This window comes from Ahaetulla prasina, chromosome 3, assembly GCF_028640845.1.
Source record: "Ahaetulla prasina isolate Xishuangbanna chromosome 3, ASM2864084v1, whole genome shotgun sequence".
In the NCBI taxonomy this organism is placed as follows: Eukaryota; Metazoa; Chordata; class Lepidosauria; order Squamata; family Colubridae; genus Ahaetulla; species Ahaetulla prasina.
This window is the reverse complement of record NC_080541.1, coordinates 127,893,685-127,909,541: the sequence shown is the minus strand read 5'-3', so window position 1 is coordinate 127,909,541 and position 15,857 is coordinate 127,893,685. Positions and strand designations below refer to the sequence as shown.

The following is a 15,857-nucleotide window of genomic DNA, read 5'->3' as shown; positions in this document are numbered from 1 at the left end:
TAATGAATATGATTTTGGCTTAGATGATGGGTGAACATTAAATACATATATTCAATGAACTATAACTTAAAATACCTTATCTCTGTGTTACATGAGCTGGTAAATCTCTCAATACCTGTTTCAAACCATTTTAAAATAAACTTTCCACAAGCAATTGTAGAAGTTGAACTTGCAAAATTCTGTTTTCAAAGAATTAGGATTCTGGAAGCTCTAATTGGAAAAAACTCCTCCCTCTTTACTCAGAATCCCCCAAATTCCTATATAAGCGTATACGTATCTGTATGTTTGGATTGTTTGAAACAGCAGTGTAGTACTTGCTCTTCAGTGAAATGAAGGACAATAGTTCTAAAACAAAGTTTTATTTCTAACAACAATCTGCTAACTTCTTTGTCTGAGAAATAGTCATCTCCAGTTAAAGAGTGTATATTGCCACTATATGACATCGATCTACATACAGGTAGTCCTTGACTTACCACCATAATTACAGCCAGAATGTTCATTCCTAAGGCAATTGTTAAGCAAACAACTACAGTTAAATGACTCACATGGTTGACTTTGCTTGTCAGAAGCCAGTGGGGAAGGCCACAACTGGCAATCACGTGACTCTGGGATACTGTAAATATCATAAATACATGCTGATCTCCAAGCACCCAAATTTTGACTATGAGTTCATGGAGATGCTACCATGGTTATAATAAGTGCGAGGACCCATCATAGATCACTTTTTTTCAGTGCCATTATAACTTTGAATGGTTGCTAAATGACTGGCTGCGAGTTGAGGACTACCTGTAGTTCCCAAGGTGTTTTTAAAAAGGGATACTGCTGAGAAAAATCAGTAACTGCATTACTTTTTAAAAATAAAATGTATTTAAAATGATTGTGCACTTATTGCCCTGTTAATGAAATTTAGATCCTCCATTAGAAAGCCACACCAAAAACGTACGTCAGCAAGATTACTTCAGCTTGAGGATAGAGATTCTGATACTGAAGGCAGCATTGTAACACACGATCATCATTGTTCTCAGTACTGAAACTTTCTGAAAATTCAGAAACAAGAGATTACAGTGTCACGTTCTAAAAGGATTGGCTGATGAACAAACAGCAAGAGGCAAGAAAAATATTTTATATTTGTGGCATTCTTCATTTACAATTATCCTCTGTGCTCCTGATGTTCAGTATTTATTAAGAGTTTTCTTCAGCTCTGTCTTGAGAATAATGTAACGTAATGTAACATTACACAATGCAATGCAAAAGTGAAGCGCCAATACTCAGAAGGAAACATTACTCAAAAGAGAACACAAACTTGACCAGAATAGAGGTTACCTTCTCAATTAATTCCACCAATTAAAGCTGGTAAATATGATTGTTATATTGTATTTAAAATAGACAGCAGCTCATTTTGATGAATAAACCATGATTCACAATAACAGACAAAATTAAAACCATTACACAAAACCCAGGCAGTGTAACACTCCTATCCCAAATGCACATTCACTCAACTCTCATCCTAGTTCAATGTCTAGGGAAGAGTCAGATCTTCAAGGCCTTCAGGAAGGCTAAGCAGATAGCGACCTTGTTAATCTCAGGGGATAAGCCTCCTGGTCATAGGCTGATTATTTCAAAGATACATTGCTGTAAAGCAGCGGTGTCAAACTTGCGGCCCATGGGCTAAATGCATCACACACTGGCCATGCCTACCCCGTTTAGTGAAGGGGGGGAAAGTCACGATACATCACATGATGACATGACATTGGGAGTTTGACACCTGTGCTGTAAAGCATCCAAAAGCTTCAAATGGCGCACAAATGTAGCAACAACCCCACTGCATGGTACATGTTCCTGTTACGTCTATACAGAAAGATGGTGCTGCTTCTTACCACGCTTAATTTAAAGTATTGGTTTAAAGCACTAAGCAACTTAGGGCCAAGCTATCGGAAAGACTGATATTACAGATGTTAAAAGCTGTACTACTTTCAGCCTTCTCTTGATGTGATAGCATGTATTTATTGTAGAACTGATCCGCAGTTTCTATGTCTCTTTTTAAAAAGCATTAAGATACATAGTTTCTTTTATTATTTTGTAATAAAAGAAATAATAAATTTTTATTATAAAATTTATTTTATTATTTTGAATAACAATAATCTTACTGCCTTATGTATTTTACCTATCTTTTAAATTATCTCTTTTTAAAATTTAATTCTCTTCTTTCAGCCACCATAAGCAGGTGGAGAAATCATAAAATGCTGCTGCTGTTGTTGATGACAATGATAAACTAATAAAAATAAATTGCTTCCCCTGAGCCAATTTATACCTGTGATTTATATTATTTAGCATTTGGCTGGGAGCACTTTATAATGAGCAGTAAACTCCAAGACACTTGCTACTTGTGTTTCACTGGTTCTTAAGTCTTTGGGACTCACAAACATTCTTAGGAGGAAATTATAGTAGGTGTAGAAAACTAATCCTTTGAGTCTCTCCTTGCACCTGCTGGTTGATGGGGAGAATTAATCATTTTGTAGATACATCCATGCATCGCAACTAGGAAGGCGGGTGGCTAAGGGATGGTCTTGGAAATTGCATCACTGACTTCATAGCAAGCAGCCAATATTTGGCATTATTTTAGACAAGAGAAGGAAATAGGCATACAAAAATTCATCCTCAATATTTTCATTTCTGATGGAATTATTTCTGTTGGAATGGGGTTTATTATCAAGTAGGTGCACTTACTGAAGGTATTAGAGATCTAAGAATAAGAACAAAACTGTGACTATTTCTATAATGACTTACGTGATGTTTGAGAAGCAAGCTGCATGGATTGACCCCACAACTTTGGATCTTGATTTTTCAGGCACGTATAGATAAAGTGAACTGCAGGGATTGCTTTTTGCCTAACGTTTTCCAATATCTTCCCTCGCTTTAAGTTGTCCAGTTCTTGCAGAACTACCCAGGGAATTAATAGCAAAAATTTGCCTATGCCTAATTAAGAGAAAAATAGCATTTTTGTCAAAAATTATCAAAGTTCTTAAAAGAAAAAAAATGCATTTGTGGTTGCATATATTCTATATTCTATATAATCTATATTCCTATGCAAAATGTTCCCTTAATTCTCTTGTTTTCTATATTTATTCTCTAATTTCCAAATCCCTGTCTTATCTGTTGATTCTCATAATTATAATTTCCAGAGAAAGGAAAAAAAATCTGTTTAGTTCCAAACTATTTTCTTTGTGTATGTTTGGATTTTTTTGTTTGTTTGTTTGTTGCCAGATGCTTTATGTTTCCTTGAAAGTCTGGGAACAAAATGAAAACGAACAGGTAATCATTATATTTAAAACAATCTTCCTCAGATACATAGCCAAATAGATGAAAAAATTAGCAGCATGAATATAAATATATAATTTAGAAAAATTTGGTGAGGCATCTTATCATTCTCAATTATATCTACTGCTAAATTTCCTTTATTCAATTCAAAACTCAGACCACTATATGATTTTGCTAAATTAGATTTTAACTAGTTCAGTATTCTATTACTTCTCTTTAATTTTCCAAAAAAAGAAAAAGTAATTTTCTTAACATGTTAAATAAATGCACTCACACTGATTATTTTCAATCTAGAAAGGATAGTGTTATGACCAGAAACTACAAGTTTTCCACAATTCAGCATCTTTCTTACAGTTCATTTAGTGACCATTCAAAGTTACAATGGCACTGAAAAAAGTGACTTACGACCATTTTTCAGAGTTACGACCTTTGCAGCATCCCAATGATCATGTGATCAAAATTCAGATGCTTGGCAACTGGTTCATATTTATCACCATTGCAGTGTTCCAGTGTTATGTGATCACTTTTTGAGACTTTCTGACAAGCAGTCAATGGGGAAGCCAGATCTTTAACAACTGGGTTAGTAAATTATCAACTGCAATGATTCACTTAACAACTGTGGCAAGAAAGGTCAAAAGATGAAGCAAAGCTCACTTAACAGAAATTTTGGGCTCAATTGTGATTGTAAGTCTAGGCCTACCTGTGTTCGCATGTAATTCCCATTGCTAAGATGACACTGATTATGAGAGGATAAAAGTTAAAGTAAAATACTTGTTAACTACAAGATCACAGAGTGTTTACAGAATGAACTTTGCAATATTATTTGTGCAAGTTAAATATTTTATGATTTACTTTGCTGGCACACAACAGGTGGAAATGTCTGTGCATGGACCTGCAAATTACCAGAGAGAGTTCTGATAAGCAGCTACACAAGCCTTCCTAATGACTTGCCTGTTTTCAATGTTTTGAAGAGGGCTGATCCTAACAAGCTTTATGAATCTTGTTTTAAATGACTGCACAATTGTTTGTTGAATCATAATACACAATAGATATTCTCCAAGCATATGAGACACTTAGTAAACATGCTGTTATGAAAGTAAGTAAGCCAATAAAAATGCTAGCTTTTTTTGTTTGAAATCAAATTGATGATTAACTTTGTGTGATGTCTGCTACTTCAGTACATTTTGTACCGGGGTGAAATGCTTCTGGTTCAGACCAGTTCAGCAGAGCTGGTAGCGATGATGGCTGATGGTTCGGAGAACCGATAGCGATGGCGGCTTGAGGCTCCGCCCACCTGGCTAGTCGTCGTTACTTCCTGGTTTTAACCAGGAAGTAACCTGTTTTTTACCCTTTGCACAAGCGCAGAAGGGTTGGCACATGTGCAGAGGGTTGGTGCGCAGAAGGGTTGGCACATGTGCAGAGGGTGGGTGTACTTCCGAACTGGTAGGGAAGATAAGTAGATTTCACCTGTTTTGTACAAGTGGTCAATAAGCAAAATAATAAAATTTACACATACTTACATCGTATCATGTTATATTGCTTTATTAAGGGCAATTTAAAAGAAAAAGGTCTAAAGTTGTTCATGAAATGAAACTATCTGCTATAACATTTGGGGCTGAAGTTTAGTTTTCAGATTGAAAAAAGATGTGGCAGGTAATAGAGAAGCAACATCTTTCAGATAAGATGTACTTGATCAAGGCTTGTTAACGAGATAAATCCATACATACCTGGGATAGTTGCATTCTTCAAAGATTTGATGAATGTCAAATGGCTGATCATTATATTAGTATCAATCACAATCAAAGTATTCAACCCAGAGAAAATATCTATTAGAAAAGAAGAAAAATATAATTTGATAAGTGACTTTATCTTTCATTTATTTTCTTCCTCCCATTGCCCTGTTAATGGAGAAGCAGCAGAAAACACCTAACATAGATAAGCTTACTAGAGGATATATGTGATTCATCATCTGCAAGATCTATTTCCATGCAAGTTAACTCTCCACAAGCCTGCACGACAGGCAGATCCATCTTCTTCTCAATGCGAGCTGCATGTAAGTCTTCTACAATCTGCATCTATAAAAGTAATTGTAAAATCATGAGTTGGTATCTTAAACAGGAGATAAGGAAGCAATCCCAGTTCTTGCTGCTTTTCCTTCTTTATTACTGTCTATCCACTGCTCCAGCTGTGTGGGTGGGTAGGAGAGAGGGAAGATACTACTCCTTATCTTACACTTTCCACCTAGGTGGTAGATGAATATGATACAGAAGGGAAAATAAATGTATAATACTAATGACAATGAGTAAAAATTGTTCTCACTGAAAAGATTTTTCAAAAAGGTCTAACAAACCTGCATGAAACCTGTCTATATATCTTGATACATTGAGGTAAGATACTTTCTTTCCCCTAATTTTCATTTCCCTCTCCAAGAATTCCAGTTTGCACACATTTAAGAAGGGAATTAGCCAATTCAAATCCTGATTCTGTTTGACTGGAATCAAACTAGTACAACTTCTCTTAACTGTGTATTATTTATATTGTTTAAATAAACATGGTGGCAAGAACTCATACAGGTTTCACTATCAAGTTCAAAATAATTTGTATATTGTACCGTCTGTTTTATTCTTGCCTGTACACCGCCCTGAGTCCTTCGGGAGAAGGGCGGTATAGAAATCAAATAAATAAATAAATAAATAAAATGTTATGTTGGGACTTTTCGTTCATTTTCTATCTAGCTTCAGATAGAAGTATGAACAAGTATGTTCATTCATCATTACTTTTGGATACTGTACCTTGACCAATGAATATGTTCAGTCCCCATTAGGCTACAGCACTTTTGGATTCCTCCCAGTTATCCATTCCACCCTCCCACTTCACCCCGAGGTACATATATGTCTGCGAACTTCTGCAATGATCTCATAAGAGGTATAGAATTTTCATGCATTTCTTCTGCAGTGTAAATTTTAATTTGTTTTTGCTATCGCTGCTTTTGTTGTTTATACGCTTTATAGTTTTATATACTGCTTCCATTTTAAAGCTTTAATTGTGATTGTAAAGTAGCTGCGAGCACCTTAGGATTAGATAATAAAAATCCAGTATCTAAGTATGTGTTATTAGCATATATTAGAATGGGTAAGAACAAACAGAATCAATATGAGCAAAACAACAATATAAACTTCAGCTAGTATGAACTAAAAACTGCATTTAGGGAATGCTGATAAAACAATTTCTAACCTCTTGGTCCACATCTGTATTTTCGATGTTTTCAAGGGAAGAACATGAGGATTTGGAACTCTGTAACAGAGATATATATGTACTTAGCTATTAATTTAACAGTTAGAATTTTACTTTGAATCTGAAACAATTTTGAAAGGAAGAAAAATGATGCCAGAGGAACTAGGGAAACTTTATTAAACTTTCAGAAAATATTTTTGGTTTTTCATTTTATTATTGAAGAATTATTAATTTCTTCTCATATTTAACCCACACTAGTCTGCTTGCATTTCTACTTCAAAATTTGTCTTTATTCATCACTTTTAAGCAGCCCTAGTCTTAACTTAATCTGTTTTCCAATATTTACTACACTATACATCCTCTGCTCAATGTCTTCATTATATTTGGTCAATCTGAATTTCAGTAGTGTTTGGAAGTTAGGATCTTCCTCATTGGTTTATGAAGTGAAAGAATGAACCACTTTTATTGATAAACTGTCTAAGCAAAAACTCCTTGACTATTTAAGGAGCCGTTCCCTATATTCTTACATTATCAGCCCATGAAAATTATTTAAAAACGAAAAAAAAAAAGAAAAAAGAATTACCTACAATAGAAGAATGGATATTGAAAGTTTCCAATTTGGCTGAGATGGCTAAAATCTCAGCCTTCTTGAAAGACAGTACTCAAGAAAAATATTTAAATGAATGGAAGAACTGGATTGATTATATTCAAAATAGATATCAGATTAAGAAATTTCGGATTGCTTTTGAATGAAGGATGTTATTTTTGATTTTAATGGAAGAAGTCAGGTTATGTGAGAGAGAAAGATTATAATTGTGTTAGATTTTAAAAATTTAATGTATGAATGTTTTGTTTAAGGAACTATACCTTGTGTTTGCTCCGGGAAGTCCGGGGGGGGGGAGGGGGGTTTAGGAGGGAGGGGGGGAGGGGGAAAAAATTTAATTGTTGTAAAACTATTTTAATAAAAAAAAAAAAAAAAAAAGAAAATTATTTAAAAACCCATAAGAGATTTCAACTAAAGCAAAAGTACCGTTTCATATCTCATGATATATATTTTTTTACTTTACCCAACTTGAATGAAATGTGACAGGTTCAAATTCATTTCCTTGAATCCTTGAATTACAAATATTCTTCTCTGAATCAGTAGGTGTTGGTTCTTCATTTTTATACTTCCAACATTTGGGGAGCTTTGCCAGATGATACGAGAGTGTGCATTTGACTTCTTTACCATTTTTGCTGGAAAGTTCTAAAGAAAGATGCTTCTCTTTTTCAAGATTATCTTTGTTGCAAGCCTGCATGTGCACTTTAGAATCTGTGAAACTAAAAGGTAAACTTGGAACATTCTGGGTTTTGGTACAGTTCATTTTCTTGGTGAATTCACTCAATCTTAGTGGGGGTTTTTTATGTAGGAAAGAACATTCTGCAGGTTTCGTGGTTTCCTTGAATTCCTCCATTATATGTTTTATAATTACTTTTTTCAACTTGGTGCTCTCCATTTTATCTTTTTTTTTATCCTTCTCTTTGATGTTTATGATCCCCAAATCATGTGACAACTTCTTCCTTTTTTTGTCATCAGGATCACTGCCACTCATGCCAGACTGTTCTTTACGAGAGAAGACAACTATAGGCTCCATAATGCTTCTTTTCTCACCAATATTAGCTGTGGCTTTAAATTGCATAGTGATCTTTTCACGCTCTTCAAGAGGTATTAAAGCACTATTAATGGGTTGTAAGTCTTTTGATAGCTTTCCTTCGAGTCCTTTACCAGAATTTTTGAGATCCAAACTCATTTTTGCTTTCACATATCCAGCACCACTCACTCTGTGAAAACATCATTAAAAATCACTTTAAAGAAAGTTAAGACTGTGGAAGGTAAACTGTGGATTTTTAAAATAATCCAATCTTTTATTTAATAGGAAATGTTAAGAGAAAAATCTGAACTTATCAATAGATTATTGATACATACAGAAAATGTGACAGGTAGCGTGTTATAAAATTATTAATCCCCTCAAAATTAAATACTTAATCTAATTCTAAAAATTAATTCTAAATTACAAGCATCCTCCAGTTATTTTAAACTATAATCCCATATGAGAGTTTGATCTTATAAGAACTAAAATTGAAAACATCCAAAGAATATCATGTTGCTACATTAGGAATAAGAATTCTCATATGTAAATTACAAATGACGTAAGTATTATCATATAGCTGAGGATATGCAATGGATGCCTATCTCTATTAGCCATGGCATCTAGAAAGAGCATTCCATAGGTTATTTTCTTTGCTTATGGCAACATAACAACACAATCTCAAATATAATGAGGTTACAAATAAAATTAAAAACAGTTGGCAATTTTCCCCAATAATGGAACAATAGTACAAGTAAAGTTCAGTTAGGCAAAGTAATAAAAGAAAAAGTTTTAAAAAACTATAAAATTGGTGCACTGGGGATTATTACAGGAGTATCATTTTCTCCATAATTTAATTCATTAAAAGTCAGGCAATTAATATGATCCAATCAAAGATTCCAAATTAATCAATAGATTTCAAGCAGTGTTGTTCTTTGTACTGTAGCCCATTTAGATTTTTCAATTTCCAAAATATCAACAGTTTCATTCTTTCTATCAAAGAAAAATATTACCTTTGGTCCAGCTGTTCTTTTGCATGTCTGTTCCCAATTTCTGCTGATTCTGGTTTCTGAAAGAATAAGAAATATTTATTTATAAGCATGTGTGTTTTCTTATATTAAAGAAATAATCTTTCACAATAGGGAGAGCAAAATTGCATGGAATTTCACTATATTATATGCATCATTCTTTCCTCAAAGTCAGGTACAGGATACAATATCTGTTAGATTATTATTGCTTCTATAATTTTCTCTTTCACTTTGTTTTTTTTGTACCATATTAACAGTAATCTCCATTAATCTCCAGGGGCCTGCACATACCACTTCATAAAATTTCAATTAAGATTCAACAGTAACTATTTCTTGATTATTGTTATTTATATTATTCCATATGTTTTGGTAACTTTTTCTTTGCACAATTTGCATTTGTGATGTCAGTTCCTACAGATGTTCAGTGTATGGTAGAAATAAGTACTATTTTGTAGCCTAAATACTGAGTAAGAGTCTTCTAATCTTGCTGTCCTTCAATTTCTGCAAAAGTTTAACTAGTACGACTCACTGTTACAATTTAACATTAAAGCCTGAAGATTGATACTCTTTGTCTATTTAGATCAAATGTTTCATGGTCCTCATATAGTATGCATAAACATACTGCTTCAAGAAGTTAGAACTTCTGTCTAACACTTTTTGTCAAGCGTCAGGGCACTGAGCAGATTCCCAGGTATTTGGTGGGGGTTTTTTGGTGATCCAGAGACAATAAGCATACCAGAGAATAAAGGGATTTTAAGCTTTATTATTAACTCAAGCAAACAGATTTAAAAGTATAACATAAAAAGTATACATACCACGTAATATGAGTCTCCGATCTCTTAAAAGCTGCCAGGAGCTTCTTAATAATGACTGCAGAGATAACTAAGGGGTGGCAAATTTCCACAGTAACCAATGCAAAGGTCTGTGCAGAAGCTCCCAATAACCAACAACAATCCCAAGGTTTTTATCAAAACTTGGTCAGGAGACTGTAAAATCTGACCTTGACTGGATGGCATGTGACTCTGGGATGGAAAGCAAGAATCTTTCATAGTGAGAAAATCTTTGAAGCTACCGTATGTGAAGCTCCCCCGCTTTCTCCTTTATTCAGCAACAAGAGTAAAAAAAACCAAAGCATGCTTGCTCAGAGCAAACTACAAAATTCTAGACTTTTCTTAATATGAAGGAGAAATCAAAATGAGTCAGTAAACTCCTTGAAATTACAATGGCTTCTCCATTGCCACTACAAACTGCTGCTTTGCAAATTTTGCATTTGTTATGAACAAAAGTTCACCAGCACTCAAAAATAATTTTCAATTCTCCTGACTTTTCATATTTGCTCTATCCTATATACCTATTTACATCATGAACCCACCATGGGAAATAGAAAAATTAGATGCTTATGCTTCAATTTTTGTTTACCTATTTGGCTTTATAAACTCCCTCTCCTTGGCACAATCTGAGAACCTAATGGTACTTTTCTTGTATTTTTATTCAAGTATACTCAAAAAATAAAATGTAATCTAAATTCTGTTCCGCATCTGAAAAGCCTGGAATAAAGGACTTTTCCTAGAACATTTTTATTTTTAAATATTTAAAAATAAAAATGTTCTAGGAAAAGTCCTTTATTCTTCTACAACAGTTACCTAAACACTGGACCACATCATGTCTTTTGCAGCTTTCTGGCCTGCAGTTTTGTGTGTATATAAACTGGCCACGCTTACATGTTCTCCTAATTCCTAGAGAATAAAACTTCTTGCCCCATCTCTGTTCAGTTTTAAAGCATTAAGAAGTAACTGATGTGGGGAAAAAGCACAAAGCAGGGGTGAAATGCTCCCTGTTTGGACCAGCTTGCCCGATCCAGTAGCGATGGCGGCAGGTGGTTCGGAGAACCGGTAGCAAAAATCCCTGGCTCCGCCCCCTGCCTCTGCTGAGCCGCGCCATCATCAGAGGGTTTTTTTTTTACTTTTAAAAGCAGTTTTTCTTCAGCTGAAAACATGCCTTTAAAAATAAAAAAAAAGCCTTTGATGATCCCGCGGCTCAGCTGAGATTGTCAGAACCCTTTAAAAGATTTTTTTTTAACAACCGCTTCGGCTGAAAAGGTTGTAAAAAAAAATTTTTTTTTAAAGGCTCCTCTGGCATCCCAGCTGAGTTCCTTATCACCAGAACCTTAAAAACTTGTTTTCTACAAGCTCTTCAGCCGAAGAGCTTGTAGAAAACCTCCTTTTAAGAGGTTCTGGGCTGTGATGAAGCACTTACCTTATTACTGCTCCTTTCCGGCTGGGAAAGCCAGGCTTTATATCAGTTGCATCAGCTAGCCACTGAATCTGCCTGCCTGCAATCCATCTCCTCAGTCAGCAACTGAATCTGCCTGCTTTGCTGGCTGAGGAACTCTGGGAATTGAAGTCCACAAACCTTAAAGTTACTAAGGTTGGAGACCCCTGATCTAAAAAAATATTAATAAAATAAAATAATAAAATAAACTATTTGTGCAGCTTTCTGAGATTTGGTGTATTTCTGTAGTGTTTCACTCTACACAAACACACAAAATCTCACAAAGCTGTATGTGGCATTTTGTGTGTGTGTTTGTGTGTGAGAGAGAGAGTCAGTTGTGTTGTGTTATGTTGTGTGTGTGTAAAGTGTGAAAGTTGATTTTTGAGCTTTTTGTGGCTGTGTGAGGTTCCTGCTTGTTGCAGGGGCCATTTTGGGTGAAGTGCAGCTGCTTTTACGTTGTGTGTGTCAGTCAGTTGTGTTGTGTTGTGTTGTGTGTGTGTAAAGTGTGAAAGTTGGTTTTTGGTACCTCTTATTGTTTGTATACTTTGTTTATTTTTTTATTATTTATTGTTATTGGCCACACCCACCCAGTCATCTGACCACCAAACCACGCCCACCAATTAAGCCATGCCCACAGAACTGGTAGGGAAAATTTTTAGATTTCACCCCTGGCACAAAGCATAACACTTCAGGTGGGTTATGTTTAATTCTGTTATGTAATAAAATGCTGTATTGACTTCAGTTATATCCAAGATAGAACAAAAGCAGATTATCCATATTTTAATACTGCAAACATGGTATAAAGACTGAATATTATCATTAATCACTGATCATATACCATATCATTAATTATTGATCATGTATCATTTACGGTGTCATCTTAACATTTTCATTCTTTTTTATGCAATGAAAACTCTAAACCTTATTGTTATTATTTATTAAATTTATTTGCTGCCCATCTTGCTGTCACACAAATCTGAGTGGCTTACAATCTAATAAAATCATAGTATCAAAGACTGAAACAGCAAACAATAAATACATTAACAAGAAATAGTAAGGCAGCAGGAAATATACAATAAAGTGGAGGTCAGATCTTCTATTAATCCAGTAATCACCTCCAGGCTAACACACCCCTCTCTGGGCCCCAGGTCAACTGACAGAACCAGGTTTAAGACCTTTACAAAGGGTCAAGAGAGTGAGAGAGGGTCTCACTTTGAGGGGAATGAAATTCCTGATGGCAGCTTTCATTGCAGAAAGGCTTTTCTCTTGTAACCAAATTCCTTGGTTAACAGGATCCACACCATGCCCCTTCTGCCAGCAGAAGTGGGATGGGCCAATCCCACTGGGGTTGAGACAGTTCCTCAGCTAATATAAAGGTAATAGCTATATTTTCTTACCTTTTTATGCAAGGTGTCATCCTTTTGACTGGATTTCTTTTTGTGTTTTTTTGACATGCTTAGGTCTGAAAATCTGGAAAAAAATGTATTACAGTCTTAATTATAAGTATGTTTAAATGTCTATGGAGATTCTCAGTTATCCAGGTCATGGTGGTTCCAAAGGTGCTTTTTCAAGAGGCAACTGGAGTTTTTGGTTTTTCTTTGAAGATGTTTCGCTTCTCATCCAAGAAGTCCAGTTGTCTCTTGAGAAAGCACTTTGGGGACCAAGTATGCTTAGATAGTTTTCCAAGGAGTTATGTGAAGTACAAAAGCTCCAGATAGGTTGGATATTCCTAATTTAAGCAGTGAATACTGTAGTGGAATATCTCTGACTTTTATTTTAAGTTTAATTTGAAATTTAATGTAATACAAATGAATTGATAACAATTATAAAGAAAAGAGGTGGTGAAGGAGAGAAAACAAGGATATAATCTTTTGTATGCTCATATGTTAGTTACTTGATATATATTATTACTTAGTACATTATAAATATGTGAATGTAAAAAACTGAATCAGCATTCTTGTAAGCACCTAATGTCATGAAATGTAAAAATTATGAATCTAGATGAACTTATTTTTGGGTGATGGACATAAGGAGGCTATGTCCATACCATTAAGAGAAAGGTTTATAGTGCATACAAGATATTATGGTCTTGAACAAAGACGAAATTTGAAATAGAATTATGTACTGATTACTAAATTATGTAGTGTTGCTAAAATTTATAAATGTTTATTGACATATGACAAAGAAGAAAAGCAAGTGAAAGTATGAATGATGAACTGAGCTAAAATTTTGGACTATAATATACAAATAGACCAATGGAAAAATATGTGGTTAAAGGGACTGAAATTTACCTTATCTTCTAGGCTTAAGACAATTTTTTTATAAAATGATTTTTATAAAATGATGTGTCACTGGTATTTGTATTTGTCAATAGAGAAATTGTCTAGAATGTATTTCAAATCTTTGCTGGAAATGTATGAACATGAAGAGATGTTTGGTGGATGTTTAACATTTTGGATGCAAATATATGCTTTAATTAAAGAAGATTTTAAAGGTTAAAGTACAATTGGAACCGGAGATTTGGGGGGGGGATTAATGAAAAAACAATTAGGAAAAAGACATGAGATTTTGTTTTTATATGTATGAAAACTGCAGCAACATTACTATATGCCCCAAAGTGAAAAAAGGCTTGAGCTATCTATAGCAGAGGACTGGCTGGTCAAGACGATGGAACTTGCAGAAATGGCTACATTAACTGCTTTCATTGGAGAAAAAGCAATATCTACATTTACTGTCAACTGAAAATCCCTTACACTTTTTGAATGAAACAGCAAAAAATATACTTATGATTTGTGGTTTTGATGATTAGAAAAAAACCTGTACAATGGAAAAAAGTGAGGGTTTTTGTAACCATAGAGTAAGAGATAATTTTGTGATTATATCTGCTGGAAAGGAAAACAAATGCTTCTATTTTCTTTTGGATCTTTCTAACATTTGTTTCTTTTCCTCTTTCTTTTTCTTTCTTATGCTTTTTATTGACATTAGTTTTTAAACTTTTTGTAAAATGTTAATACCCAAAATTATACAAAAATAGAGTGAGTGATCAAACATTAAAAGATAGTGTTACATATGAAAATTGAACAACGGAAAACACTGGTTCTAGATAACATTCCACAAGTGGCACACGTATGGGTTACATTACTCCTTCTCCCATTTTCTGAATACAGTGTTGTTTACTTCACGAGTAGTTTAGATTTTGTAAGTTAAATGAAAAATTGCTTTGGCTTAAAAAAACAACACCACATGGTTTCCTGAACTTCAAAAGGAGGCATGGGCGGTGCCATGCTGAAATGCTAATACCACCTTTATTAAAATGCTACTGATGAAAACATTGCCACGTTGCCATTTAAAAGGAAACCAACAGGTACATCTTTTTTTAAAACTGCTTTAATCGTGACCTGTAACGTTTCTAACAGTTTATGTTTCTATGTGTGATGTTAAAGTTATACTAGGAGGGGAAAATAGTGGACATTAATGCTTTCTTACCATGACTGTGGACGTTTGCCCTTTTTTTTTTTATAAAAAAAATAGCTATTACAAATAAAAGAGCAAACATCCTCAGTCTTTGTTAAAATGGATAAAGAAGTACTGGAAAGTGGTGTCAATAAAAGATCACCGCAACTAACATCACAGTCGGCCGAACCGATTGCCACAGCCGAGGGTGGTACCCAGGGAGGGCTGGTTTTCAGTTCTAAGTTCCACTGTATCCATTTTAAAATACTTTTCTCCCTTCGTGTGCTTGTCAACTTAACCACCCCACAGGCTGTAAGGAAATGAGCACCATTCCGTTGTTCAGCCAGTCTCGCTTTGACCGGAGTTCGTTAAAGAAACCGTAAAGCTGGATTCAAACACCACCATGTCAAACCTAACCGAAACTAACCCTTACCTTGTAGCTTTTGAGGAAGTGGAAGATGACTTACACGCGCACACCCGACTCAAGATCCCCAGTAGATCCACAACCTTTTCAGAGGGATCATTTTGAGTTCCTTAAAAGGTTTCTTTCCTCGCCGCCCCCCACCCCCACCCCACCTCACGTTTGTACGACTCTTTCTCGATAACTAAAAGACACCTCCGGGCCAAAAAGTATTGGCCATTCCTCGAGGCTTGTTTTCCTCTGACGTCTCAGGCATCCACAGCGTCTCCGCCCTCTTGCAATAAAAAGAAGGGGGGGAAAAAAAAGAAAAGAGGCCTCTCCGGCAGCCAATCGGCTCCTCTTTTACCTTCTACTCATCTACTGTAACCGGTCAATTTGCCGTCTCCCATTAGAAGAGCATAAAAACACCACCCCTGCCGAGTTGCACGCTGGGTACTGTAGTTCAGCAACCGCCAAGCGGGGCTGTACACCGGCAAAAAGGCGGCCTTGTTGCCTTCAGGAGGG

At 35.1% G+C, this 15,857-nt stretch overlaps 1 protein-coding gene across 3 annotated transcripts in view; it reads right to left on the bottom strand.

Annotated features, from left to right (window-relative positions):
• The window catches only part of SWT1 (SWT1 RNA endoribonuclease homolog), a 39,264-nt gene extending 23,550 nt beyond the window's left edge, over positions 1 to 15,714 (bottom strand). Inside the window, exons 1-9 of one of the 3 annotated variants that reach the window (XM_058174413.1) lie at positions 15,366 to 15,714; positions 12,877 to 12,949; positions 9,194 to 9,249; positions 7,620 to 8,373; positions 6,553 to 6,612; positions 5,264 to 5,393; positions 5,046 to 5,144; positions 2,788 to 2,976; positions 944 to 1,037 (exon numbers count right to left, since the gene is read on the bottom strand). In XM_058174413.1, the coding sequence (XP_058030396.1) occupies positions 944 to 1,037; positions 2,788 to 2,976; positions 5,046 to 5,144; positions 5,264 to 5,393; positions 6,553 to 6,612; positions 7,620 to 8,373; positions 9,194 to 9,249; positions 12,877 to 12,933 (1,439 nt within the window). In that variant the 5' untranslated portion in view covers positions 12,934 to 12,949; positions 15,366 to 15,714. Of the gene's footprint in view, positions 1 to 943; positions 1,038 to 2,787; positions 2,977 to 5,045; positions 5,145 to 5,263; positions 5,394 to 6,552; positions 6,613 to 7,619; positions 8,374 to 9,193; positions 9,250 to 10,023; positions 10,548 to 12,876; positions 12,950 to 15,365 lie in introns of those variants that run through there. The other 2 variants (XM_058174414.1, XM_058174415.1) reach the window with 2 other exon arrangements.
• Between the last annotated feature and the right edge of the window lie 143 nt (positions 15,715 to 15,857).